This window comes from Salvelinus namaycush, chromosome 29, assembly GCF_016432855.1.
Source record: "Salvelinus namaycush isolate Seneca chromosome 29, SaNama_1.0, whole genome shotgun sequence".
NCBI classification, from domain to species: domain Eukaryota; kingdom Metazoa; phylum Chordata; class Actinopteri; order Salmoniformes; family Salmonidae; genus Salvelinus; species Salvelinus namaycush.
In genome coordinates, this window is record NC_052335.1 from 14,322,182 (window position 1) to 14,335,261 (window position 13,080).

At 42.9% G+C, this 13,080-nt stretch overlaps 1 protein-coding gene across 1 annotated transcript in view; it reads right to left on the reverse strand.

The window, feature by feature from the left end:
- The window catches only part of LOC120023963 (nesprin-2-like), a 192,621-nt gene that overhangs the window by 87,742 nt on the left and 91,799 nt on the right, over positions 1–13,080 (reverse strand). The window contains exons 63-68 of the mRNA XM_038968063.1: positions 11,586–11,708; positions 11,260–11,442; positions 9,377–9,586; positions 4,320–4,334; positions 3,733–3,834; positions 314–427 (exon numbers count right to left, since the gene is read on the reverse strand). Coding sequence (XP_038823991.1) covers positions 314–427; positions 3,733–3,834; positions 4,320–4,334; positions 9,377–9,586; positions 11,260–11,442; positions 11,586–11,708 — 747 coding nt within the window. The remainder of the gene's footprint in view (positions 1–313; positions 428–3,732; positions 3,835–4,319; positions 4,335–9,376; positions 9,587–11,259; positions 11,443–11,585; positions 11,709–13,080) is intronic.

The window sequence follows — 13,080 nt, forward strand, 5'->3', positions numbered from 1 at the left end:
CTTATGGAACATTTCTAGGTTATTTTATTTCAGCTCATGAAACATGGGACCAACACTTTACATGTTGCGTTTATATTTTTGTTCAGTATAATTATAATGATTTACATTCATGTGCAGTAAATCATTAATACATGCCTTATAAATGATATATTAATGGCTTTCAAATGAAAGTTATTATAAAGTGTTACCCTCTGAACTCCACAGAGAGAGAGAGGGAGAGAGAGACAGAGAGAGAGCAACTGTTAAACCTTTAGTGACTGCTAATAAGGAAAAACTACCACGTGTAGAGGACTTACTATAAACGTCTGCTTACCTTAGTGACAGCGGCGGTGTGGGCTTCAGACATAGCGTCACTATCCTGGAGCCATTGGGTGGTTGTAGCCACTGATTCTGCCAGCTCCTGGTGGCTAAGAGTCTCGTCTGGGTCCTAACACACACAGTACACACACAAACACACGTTATGGGTGTGTTATGGGTGTGTGTGGCAGACAGGGCTCTTGAATGGCAGCTGCCTCTGACAGTGTCCAAGGGATGTCGAGGTAGGACTATAATCAGTAACAGTATAACATGTTAAACTTAAACCCTGTTATAAGGCCCACATTTTTTAAATTATATATTTTTATTTCACCTTTATTTAACCAGGTAAGCCAGTTGAGAACAAGTTCTCATTTACAACTGCAACCTGGCCAAGATAAAGCAAAGCAGTGTGACACAAACATCAACACAGAATTACACATGGAATAAACAAACGTACAGTCAATAACACAATAAAAAAGTCTATATACAGTGTGTGCAAATGAAGTAAGATTAGGGAGGTAAGGCAATAAATAGGCCGTAGTGGCGAAATAATTACAATTTTGCAAATAAACCATGGAGTGATAGATGTGCAGAAGATGAATGTGCAAGTAGAGATACTGGGGTGCAAAGGAGCAAAATATATATATATATATATATATATATATATATATATATATATATATATATATATAAATGAAATAACAATATGGGGATGGGGTAATTGGATGGGTTATTTACAGATGGGCTACGTACAGGTGCAATGATCTGTAAGCTGCTCTGATAGCTGATGCTTAAAGTTAGTGAGGGAGATATGAGTCTCCAGCTTCAGGGATTTTTGCAATTCGTTCAGTCATTGGTAGCAGAGAACTGGAAGGAAAGGCGGCCAAAGTAGGAATTGGCTTTGGGGGTGACCAGTGAAATATACCTGCTGGAGCCCATGCTACGGTTGGGTGCTGCTATGGTGACCAGTGAGCTGAGATAAGACGGGGCTTTACCTAGCAAGGACTTAGATGACCTGGAGCCAGTGGGTTTGGCGACGAATATGAAGTGAGGGCCAGCCAACGAGAGCATACAGGTCGCAGTGGTGGGTAAAATATGGGGCTTTGGTGACGAAACGGAAGGCACTGTGATAGACTGCGTCCAATTTGCTGAGTAGAGTGTTGGAGGCTATTTTGTAAATGACATCGCCGAAGTCAAGGATCGGCAGGATAGTCAGTTTGACGAGGGTATGTTTGGCAGCATGAGTGAAGGATGCTTATTGCGAAATAGGAAGCCGATTCTAGATTTAATTTTGGATTAGAGATGCTTAATATGAGTCTGGAAGGAGAGTTTACAGTCTAACCAGACAGCTAGGTATTTGTAGTTGTCCACATATTTTAAGTCAGAACCGTCCAGAGTAGTGATGCTAGGAGGGCGGGCAGATGCGGGCAGCGATCAGTTGAAGAGCATGCATTTAGTTTTACTTGCATTTAAGAGCAGTTGGAAGCCACGGAAGGAGAGTTGTATGGCATTGAAGCTCGCCTGGAGGTTAGTTAACACAGTGTCCAAAGAAGGGCCAGAAGTATACAGAATGATGTTGTCTGCGTAGAGGTGGATCAGAGAATCACCAGCCGCAAGAGCGACATCATTGATGCATACAGAGAAAAGAGTCGGCCTGAGAATTGAACCCTGTGGCACCCCCATAGAGACTGCTAGAGGTCCGGACAACAGGCTCTCCGATTTGACACACTGAACTCTATCTGAGAAGTAGTTGGTGAACCAGGCGAGGCAGTCATTTGAGAAACCAAGGCTGTTGAGTCTGCCGATAGGAATGCGGTAATTGACAGAGTCGAAAGCCTTGGCCAGGTCAATGAATACGCTTGCACAGTACTGTCTTTTGTTGATGGCGATTATGATATTGTTTAGGACCTTGAGCGTGGCTGAGGTGCACCCATGACCAGCTCGGAAACCAGATTGCATAGTGGAGAAGGTACGGTGGGATTCGAAATGGTCGGTGATCTGTTTGTTAACTTGGCTTTCAAAGACCTTAGAAAGGCTGGGTAGGATAGATATAGATCTGTAACAGTTTGGGTCTAGAGTGTCTCCCCCTTTGAAGAGGGGGATGACCGCGGCAGCTTTCCAATCTTTGGGAATCTCAGATGATACGAAAGAGAGGTTGAACAGGCTAGTAATAGGGGTTGCAACAATTCCGGCAGATCATTTTAGAAAGAGAGGGTCCGGATTGTCTAGCCCAGCTGATTTGTAGAGGTCCAGATTTTGAAGCTCTTTCAGAACATCAACTATCAGGATTTGGGTGAAGGAGAAATGGGGGAGGCTTTGGCGGGTTGCTGTGGGGGTGCAGAGTTGTTGGCCCAGGGCGCAGGGCTGTTGATCGGGGTTGGGGTAGCCAGGTGGAAAGCGAGGCTAGCCGTAGAAAAATGCTTATTGAAATTCGACAATCGTAGATTTATCGGTGGTGACAGTGTTTCCTAGCCTCAGTGCAGTGGGCAGCTGGGAGGAGGTGCTCTTATTCTCAATGGACTATACAGTGTCCCAGAACTTCTTGGAGTTTGTGCTACAGGATGCAAATTTCAGTTTGAAAAAGATAGCCTTTGCTTTCCTAACCGCCTGTGTATACTGGTTCCTAACTTCCCTGAAATGTTGCATATCGCGGGGGCTATTCAATGCTAATGCAGTATGCCACAGGATGTTTTTGTGCTGATCAAGGGCAGTCAGGTCTGGAGTGAACCAAGGGCTATATCTGTTCCGAGTTCTACATTTTTGAATGGGGCATGCTTATATAAGATGGTGAGGAAAGCACTTTTAAAGAATAACCAGGCATCCTCTACTGATGGAATGAGGTCAATATATTTCCAGGATACCTGGGCCAGGTTGATTAGAAAGGCCTGCTCGCTGAAGTGTTTTAAACTATCATTACAATGACATCAGAGGAAAACATTCAATAACTTCAAAGTAAGACGATCATGAAACGAAACTATGACACGGTTAAAGAGGAAAGGGAAATGCAGCTGCATGCCCACACGGAATACCATTCAAAGAAAAGAGGGAGCTGTAGGTGACCACTGCAGGAGACTCTTGACGTAACTTCAAAGGACGTGTGTTGCTATGAACACCGTACAATAGTGGCATGATGAAAGGAATAAGTCAGAAATCGTATGAAGTAGTGGACTTCCTGTTTTCTGGAGGCATAGAACAATCCCACTCTATGTGCAACAACCACATTACGACCACTAACTTTAAATGTTAGCCCTTAGCCCTAACCCCACTCTTTATTGTAATATTTTGATCAAGTCCCAAAATAGAGCTGGCAAATAAATGAGGATTAAATTGGAGCAGAGGCAGGATTAAAATAATAATTTGTGGCTGTAGTCAACGAACTAGAATGGGCCATAGATATATCTTGTGTTTTAGGTTTTTGTTCTATTTTATCTTTACCTCAGGAAAACTGCATGTGAGTGTGTCAGAGGATGATGAGTGATGATCTTCATCCTCGTACTCCTCCTCGTCCTCAGAGAGGCATGCTTCTGAGGCATCCTCCTTCACAACAGGGTTAGGAAAGGGTTAACATTGGCTGTTAGTTACATGTTAGAGAAGTGGTCATCAAGTCGGGTCCTTTGTTCCAGCTCAGCACTGAAACACCACATACTTCATAGTTAGTTGATTAGCTCATTTAGGTATGTTGAAATGCTGGACTGGATCAAAAGACTGCACACCCTATAGCTCTCCAAGACCATGAGAACCACTGTGTCAAGAGTGCCCGCAAACTGTTATTCAAATATTCAAACTCATGTCACTTCTAACGTCAGAGTGCGTCCAAAATGGCATAGTATTCCCTACATAGGGCACTAGGGTAACATTGTGTACGTAAAATTAATATTTTGGTTGACCATGCAAGTTTGTACCTGATGTCTGGTGATCCGCGGTGGACGCGTATTCCGTTGATGTGTGCTTAAGATAAGGGCACTGGGTTCTGTTGTCACACACACATTGCATGATGGGATGACCCCCTCAGCCTCCCTTACTTCACGCATGTTGCCCTGTGGATACAGAGGAGATTAGAGAGGTTAAAGGTCGAAATCATGCTTTTCATCAAATTAGATGATATTTGGATGAAACCAAATCAAAGTAGGATGACCAAAGTATGAAAAATTACTGTTGCTGGTACATCGATAAAGTTCGATCATAAAATCAAATGGCATTTGTCACATTCGCCGAATACAACAGGTGTAGACTTTACTGTGAAATGCTTACTTACAAGCCCTTTTCCAACAATGCCGAGTTCAAAAGTAAGAACATTTGCAAATAAAAATAGAAAACAGTAACAGTACTGAGTCAATGTGAAGGGGTACGAGGTAGTTCAGCTAATATGTAGGTAGGAGTAAAAGTGACTAGGCTATCAGGATAGATAATAAACAGAATAGGAGCAGCACATGTGGAGAGTGTGAAAGTGTATGTTTGTGTGTGTGGCGTCAATATGTATGTGTGTTTTGTGAGCGTATATGGTGTGTGTGTGTTGGAGTGTAAGTAGTTGTGAGTGTGTGAGTATAGTCCAGTGAGTGTGCATAGAGTCAGTGTAAGAGAGTCAGTGCAAAACAGGTTCAATTTAATAGTCCGGGTAGTCATTTGATTAACTGTTCAGCAGTCGTATAGCTTGGGGGAAGAAGACTTAGCATTCCGGTAACGCTTGCCGTGCAATAGCAGGGTGAACAGTCTATGGCTTGGGTGGCTGGGGTCTTCAACAATTTCCAACCTTCTGCTGACACTGCCTGATATAGAGGTCCTGGATGGTAGGGTGCTCGGCCTCAGTGATGTACCGCACCACCCTCTGTAGCGCCTGGCGATCGAATGCGCTGCAGTTTCAAAACCAAGCTTTGATGTAGCCAGCATCACAGATGTGTTGTTACCTACCCTCACCAACAGGGGGTGGCCAGTCAGAAAGTCCAGGATCCAGTTGCAGAGGGAAGTTTTCAGTCCCAAGGTCCCGAGCTTGGTGATAAGCTTGGAGGGGACTATGGTGTTGAACGCTGAGCTGCAGTCAATGAATAGCATTCTCACATACAGTAGGCATTCCTCTTGTCCAGGTGGGAGAGAGCAGTGTGGAGTGCAATAGAGTTTGCATCATCTGTGGATGTGTTGGGGCAGTATGGGTGTGGGTCCAGGATGTCTGTGATGGTGTTTTTTTATGAACCCCTCCACCACCCCCATTCTTCAGAGGACAATTATCTTACTTTTTTACAGCTTTTTTTGCTACATATACATACATTTTACATGGTACTTTTATATAAAGAAGTAACATAACAATAATACATTACCAAATATACGCTCTTTAATCCCAACCCTCAGCCACTCTCAGCCCATCCCACCTATCACCATAGACCACACTTGTTTGGTTTCCATGTGCCATATATTGATGGTGGTGTTGATGTGTGCCATGAACAGCCTTTCAAAACATTTCATGGTTACAGATGTGAGTGCTACGACGTTTAGCCAAGTTACCTTTGAGTTCTTAGGAACAAGGACAATGGTGGTCTGCTTGAATCACGTTGGGATTACAGACTGGGACATAGAGATGTCAAAAATGTCAGTGAAAACTAGGGTTGCACATTTCGGGGAATATGCAAATTAATATTAATACCATTTAAATGTAGATTTTTTTTGCATTGGATATATTTATCATATGGAGACATAAACAAACTTTTACCTTATCATAAATAGACATAATTGCAAATGACTAAATCCTTCCAATATAAATTTTAAAAAACGATTTAGTTAAGAATTGAACTTAAATTAAATGAGTCGACTCTTCACATGGGATGATTTCACTGAACAACAAAAGAAAGGGAATATTGAATGATCCCCAATGATCCATCGCATCTCCCAAAAATGTTTTCAACATACATCTGTAAAATGATAGTCTAGAAACTAAAGCTTTGGTTGTCTTCCTCTCAGGCTTCCATGTCTGCTCCCTGGACCTCCTCAATGTCCACCTCTTGAACACCAGACTGAGGCCTCATCTTCACTGTCACTTTCCAACCTTGTTGAGGATGGCTCGTTGTCAGGCTCAAAATGCCTCAAATTTGCCCAGATGGCCACCAATTTTTCAACCCCTGTATTGGTCAGCCTGTTGAGTGCTTTGGTGTGTGTGTTCCCAAACAATGACCAGTTGCGCTCTGAGGCGGCTGATGTTGGTGGGATTTGGAGAATGATGGAGGCAACAGGGGAAAGAGCCTACGTCCACAAAGTTCCATTCACCAGGTGGCTGATGAGATATGTTGGCACGACTGCCATAATGCATCTCCATCCCAAAGCCCTTGCTTGGAAGTGTACTTCGCCCTCATCAAGGCCAAGGTGGCGAGACACGGTAGTGATGACACCACAGGCCTTGTTGATCTGTGCACCAGACAGGATGCTCTTGCCAGCATACTTGGGGTCCACCATGTACACTGCGGCGTGTATGGGCTTCGGGCAGAAGTCTTCACGCTTTTTGATGTATTTCAGAACTGCAGTTTCCTCTGCTTTGGGAAACAGTGAAGTGGGCAGGGCAGTACGGATTTGTTCTCTTACATCTGCAAGCAGAGTCTGAAGATCAGATAGGATGGCATTGTCTCCCTCAATCCGTACAACGGCTACTGCTCTAGGATTCAGAAGTTTCAGGTTGCTTACCACTCTTTCCACAAAATACATCATCCAGGAGTATCCTCTTGATGGGGCTGTCCATATCGGCAGACTGTGATATGGCCATTTCTTGGAGAGACTCCTTCCCCTCCAGGAGACTGTCAAGCATAATGACAACATCACCCCAATGGGTGTTGCTGGGCAGTTTCAATGTGGTGCTGTTATTCTTCTCACTTTGCTTGGTGAGGTAGATTGCTGATATAACTTGATGACCCTTCACATACCTAACAATGTCCTTGGCTCTCTTGTAAAGTGTATACATCGTTTCCAGTGCAATGATGTCCTTGAGGAGCAGATTCAATGCATGAGCAGCACAGCCAATGGATGTGATGTGAGGGTAGGACTCCTCCACTTTAGACCAAGCAGCTTTCATGTTCGTAGCATTGTCTGTCACCAGTGCAAATACTGCCTTCAGCTCATCTGCAATGTAGAGACCGGTGTGTCTGTTGTCCCTTGTGTCTGTGTGTAACGGATGTGAAATGGCTAGCTAGTTAGCGGGTACGCGCTAATAGCATTTCAATCGGTTACGTCACTTGCTCTGAGACCTGAAGTAGGGTTTCCCCTTGCTCTGCAAGGGCCGCGGCTTTTGTGGAGCGATGGGTAACGACGCTTCGTGGGTGACCGTTGTTGATGTGTGCAGAGAGTCCGAGGTCGGGGCGAGGGGACGTACTAAAGTTATACTGTTACATGTGCTCTTGTAGAATACTGGTTGAGGGGTGGATAATATGTTTTTAATTATTCCTTGCCCATGAATATTTGACCACCCATCAGAGATGATTGCAATACAGTATGCTTTCTCTATGATTTGCTTGACCTTCACTTGAACTCTGTTGAACTCTGCATCCAGCAAATGAGTAAATAAAGCATGTCTGATTGGAGGGCTGTCTGGTTGGAGGGCTGTATGCTGGGCGAAGAACGTTTAGAAATCTCTTCCAATACACATTGCCTGTGAGCATCAGAGGTGAACCAGTTGCATACACAGCTCGAGCAAGACATTCATCAGCATTGCTCTGAATACGTTCCTCCATTGATTTAAAAAAAACTTCTGATTCCAGGAGGATCATGAGCTGTTGCTATCAATAAGGTGTCTGATTCAGCATTTTCACCTCGAATAGAAGTAGAGGGACTTTTGTCAGAGGTTGTTTGTTGTGAGCGCTGAGGGAACTTTATACTCTTGGCCAGATGATTCTGCATCTTTGTTGCATTCTTCACATATGATTTGGCACAGTATTTGCAAATGTACATAGCTTTTCCTTCTACATTAGCTGCAGTGAAATGTAGCCACACATCAGATAATGCCCGTGGCATTTTCCTGTAAAGATTAGGAAAAGATTTGTGAAAAAAAACAAATACAATTCCATGTACAGATAAAAAGTTAAGCAGTTAGATTAAACAACTCCTTTGTAAGATAAATGTTTTCAAATGAAACATGTATGGAAACAGGTGAATTAACACTCCTCAGTTAGCAAGCTCTAGCAAGCTAAAACCCAATTTGTAGCAAAAACTAACTACCATAAATTGTTAACAAGTTATAAATGATTTAAACACACTTTGCTGTAGGCTACTATTTACTAGTTAACAAAAAATTATGTATGTCATATAAAATATATTCACAAGACCCAGTATTGTAATCAAAACTTACCAGAAAGCATGCAGTCCTTGCAGTCCTCTAATTAGTGTGCAAGATCTTGAAAATCAGCTGTACATGTGATGGAAGAATGCACTGTGCATGCAGAGGGTTGCAACTCCATTGAACTGGGGATAGTTTAACCAAGATATGCCACAAGACCTAGAATTGCCTTGTGTATCCCACAAAAAAGGTTCACTGTTACAAGCTAACTTTTTGATGAATTTAAGCAAAATTCCCCAAATTCCCGGGCTTAACTTCCCATGGTAAATGTACAAAATATGTACGGAAATTTACTGGAAACTTTCTGACCCTCTGCAACCCTAGTGAAGACACTTGCCAGGAGGTCTGCGCATGCCCCGAGAACGCGCTCTTGTATTCCATCTGGCCCAGCGGCCTTGCAAGTGTTAACCTATTGAAAAATTCGTACTCACATCGGCCACGGAGAGCAACATCACACGGTCATCCGAGACAGCAGGGGCTCTCATGCCTTGCTCAGTGTTCGAAGCGAGCATAGAATGAGAGGTTGTCTGTGAGGTTTGCATCACTGGGCAACTCACGGCTGGGTTTCTCTTTGTAATCCGTAATAGTCTGCAAACTCTACCACATCCGACGAGTGTTGGAGCGGATGTAGTAGGATTGTATCTTAGTCCTATATTGACCTTTTCCAAGTTTGATGACTCGTCTGAGGTCGTTTCTTGTAAGGATTCATGTCTGTGTCCCGTTCCTTGAAATTGGTAGCTGTGGCTTTTTGTTAGCGTACATATGTTGGGTCACTGTGGGGAAGTCATTGATGGTAAACTCCTTAATGATATTGGATGAATCCCTGAACATATTCCAGTCTGTGCTAGCGAAGCAGTCTTCTAGCTTAGTGTCCGCTTCGTCGAACCACTTCGGTACTTCCTGTTTGTGTTTTTGCTTGTAAACAGGAAGCAGGAGGATGGAGTCATGGTCTGATTTGCCGAAGGGAGGGCCTTGTATGCGTTTCTGTGGATAGAGTAAGTGGTCCAGAGTGTTAGCTCCTCTTGTGTTGGTAAAAGGAGACGTGCTGGTAAAAGTGGGGTTAAAAGCATTTCAGTTTTCCCGCATTAAAGTTTCTGCCCACTATAAACGCTGCTTCTGGGTGTGCATTTTCTTGTTTGTTTATGGCCCTGTGCAGCTCACTGAGTGTCTGCTTAAAGCCATTCTCGTTTTGTGGTGGGATGTAGACAGCAGTGATGATTATAGATGAAAACTTGGTAGATAAAAAGGTCTGCAATTTACCATGAGGTTTTCTAGTTCAGGTGAGCAAAAGGTTGAGAATTCCTTCACACTTGAAGCAGCACACCAGTTGTTGTTTATAAAGAGGCACATCCCTCCCTCTTTGGTTTTGCCTGAGTCCGCTGTCCGGTTGCGATGAAGCATGGAGAAACGTTTGAGTTTCATAACCATATCGCCCAGTTGGTAGGAAACTCTCGAACTGAGCTCATCCATCTTGTTCTCCAGTGACTGGACATTTGCCAATAAAACGGAGGGAAGTGCCAGACAATTTTCTCTTCGTCTGAGTCTATACTCTTAGAAATAAAGATGCTATTTTGAACCTAAAATGGTTCTTTGGCTCTCCCCATAGGAGAACCCTTTGAAAAACCCTTTTGAGTTCCATGTAAAACCTTTTACACAGAGGGTTCTACATGGAACCCAAAAGAGTTATACCTTGACCCAAAAAGGGTTCTACCTGGAACCAAATAGGGTTCTCCTATGGGGACTGCCGAAAAACCCTTTTGGAAAAAGTTTTTCTAAGAATGTAACAAGGAGTTCAGTCCTCCTCCCTCGACTTTTCTTGTGGCTCGTTGGATAGCTCGAACAATGGAGTAGGGTCCGGTGTTGACGAGGGAACAGCTGAGTCGCAGTTGAAGTAGGAGCCGAAATCAAGGTCGAAGTCAAAGTTAGTAGCTGTCGATACGTAGTTCAAAAGTACTTGACGGTCATATGTGATAAGGATGTGAGCTTTGTGACTGGCATTATCTGTCTCTTATTGGGGATCAATCACATTTAGCTCATTTTAAAGCATCAATTATGGTTGGGCAATGTCAACCGTTGTCCTATTGTGATTATGTATGCATAAAACATTGTGATATACCAGGGGTGGGCAACTCCAGTCCTCAAGGGCCTGATCCCTAGCAAAGACAGCTGATTAATCAAATTGCATTCTAAACTGAAGATCATGATTAGGTGATTATTGGAGTCAGGTGTGTTAGCTGGGGCAAAACTATGACACTAATCAGGCCCTCGAGGACTGGAATTGCCCACCCCTGTGCTATACGATGCTATCGCCCCCTATTGGGCAACCAAAATCATGACAAAATATAATGTTTTTGAAAGCTTGGGCAGAGGCTAAGTGCAGGCAAATATTTCCAAATGTTCCTTTATGGTGAAGGAGTTTCAGCATGGAACACTTGTGTGTGGAACTTCATTGAACCAAAATGAATGTTACCCATTTTCTATTTTTTATCACTGAACCCTTCTTGAATGGAGAGGGGCCTGGCTTTGGGGACAATATTGGCAACATTGGGGGCACATTTGTTACATTGCCGTAACGTTGTGTGGACATTGGAGACACGGTCTAGTAATGTTGTTGAAACGTGGAGATGTTGTGGGGATGTTGTGAGAACGTTTCCTACCGCCAACGCTCTACTCTGCTCTTGTGTCAGCTGTTCCAACTCTTGGAGGGGCTGTAGGAGTAGCACAGCTCTGGGAAAAGCACTCAGTGTCTCTTCTGCCCCTTGAGGTAGTCCAAGTTCAGCCTTACAGCCCTCGATCTCCCCCACTGTCCTCCGCATAGACTGGATGTTGGCCAGGATTACCTAGACAGAACAAGAAGGGGGAGGTCAATAGAGTAAGCACACACATGTGTGCACGTGTGAAACAAAAACATTTCTAAATCATATAATGACAAACATACATGAATGGATATGTACACATCCTCTTATACACACTCTTGTCCCACCTGCCGGTTGTGGAGGTGTTCTTCAAGTGAGATGTCCAATGTATCAGCGGAGGATAAAATAGCTCTGATCTTGGTCACATTTTTCTCCATTGTCTTCACCTCTGCTTCAATGGCATCCACTTCCTGAAAATAGCAACAACGCTCTGAATGTTCCAGAGAAAAGCAAAAGCTCGAAAGCAAAAACCAAACTCAAAAATGAAAAGCACCACAAGTCAGTTTCATAAATGGAATAGAAATGATAGAATACTGCTTTATCGTCCATTGTCTTTTGCTGTCGTTTGTTATTCCAAACCCCCTGACATACCAGTCTGAAAGCTTCTGGTAATAACGTAGGATCACTATGGGATGATACTAAGACATTATAAGGGTATCGTACGTACTCCAGGCCACTCGTGGACGTCTAAAATGAGATAGAAAGTATGTTGAAATTGTAATGGACCAATACCTTTTGAAATAGCTGCTCTTTCTCGGGCCCTGCAAATTGCTTTTGACTAACTAAAAAATCTGTGCGGTCCTCTGGTGAATTCTGATATCCCGATGTGGCCCTCGAGACGATATTATTGCCCACCCCTACCATAATAGGTGTCAGACATTTTCACTTTACGTAGTAACTTCTATTAAAGGGATAGAACAGCACAGTGGTGTTCAACCTTTTTGGCTACTGTAACCCCAATCACTTTGCTCTGCTCAAAGTTCCCCCTCGTGCAACCAACCATACAGTGCATTCAGAAAGTATTCAGACCCGTTGAGTTTTTCCAAATGTTGTTACGTTACAGCCTTTTTCTAAAATGGATAACTTTTTAAAGAATCAATCTACACACAATACTCCATAATGACAAACGCTAAAACAAGATTTAGAAATGTTTGCAAATGTATTAAAATGTTTAGGTACCCTTGCCCAGATCTGTGCCACGACACAATCCTGTCTCGGAGCTCTACGGACAATTCCTTTGAATTCATGGCTTGGTTTTTGTTCTGACGTGCACTGTCAACTGTGGGACCTTATATAGACAGGTGTGTGCCTTTCCAAATCATGTACAATAAATTGAATTTACCACAGGTGGACTCCAATCAAGTTGTAGAAACATCTCAAGGATGATCAATGGAAACAGGATGCACCTGAGCTTAATTTCGAGACTCGTAGCAAAGGGTCTGAATACCTACGTAAATAAGGTATTTCTGTTCATTTTTAATAAAGTTGCAAAAATTTCTAAAAACCTATTTTTACTTTGTCATTATGGGGTATTGTGTGTAGATTGATGAGGAAATGTTTTCATTTAATATATTTTAAAATAACAAAATGTGGAAAAAGGGAAGGGGTCAGAATACTTTCAGAATGCAACTTAGGACTATGTTCTTATAAATCTTCCCAAAGCATTTGTATACTTACCACTGTATTGAATTTAATGGAATTTAATTTACTTTTAAAGGGTTAGTCCAGAATTATTTCTTCCTTTAAAATATTTTTCTACAAAGTAAGTAATCTATAGGCCAG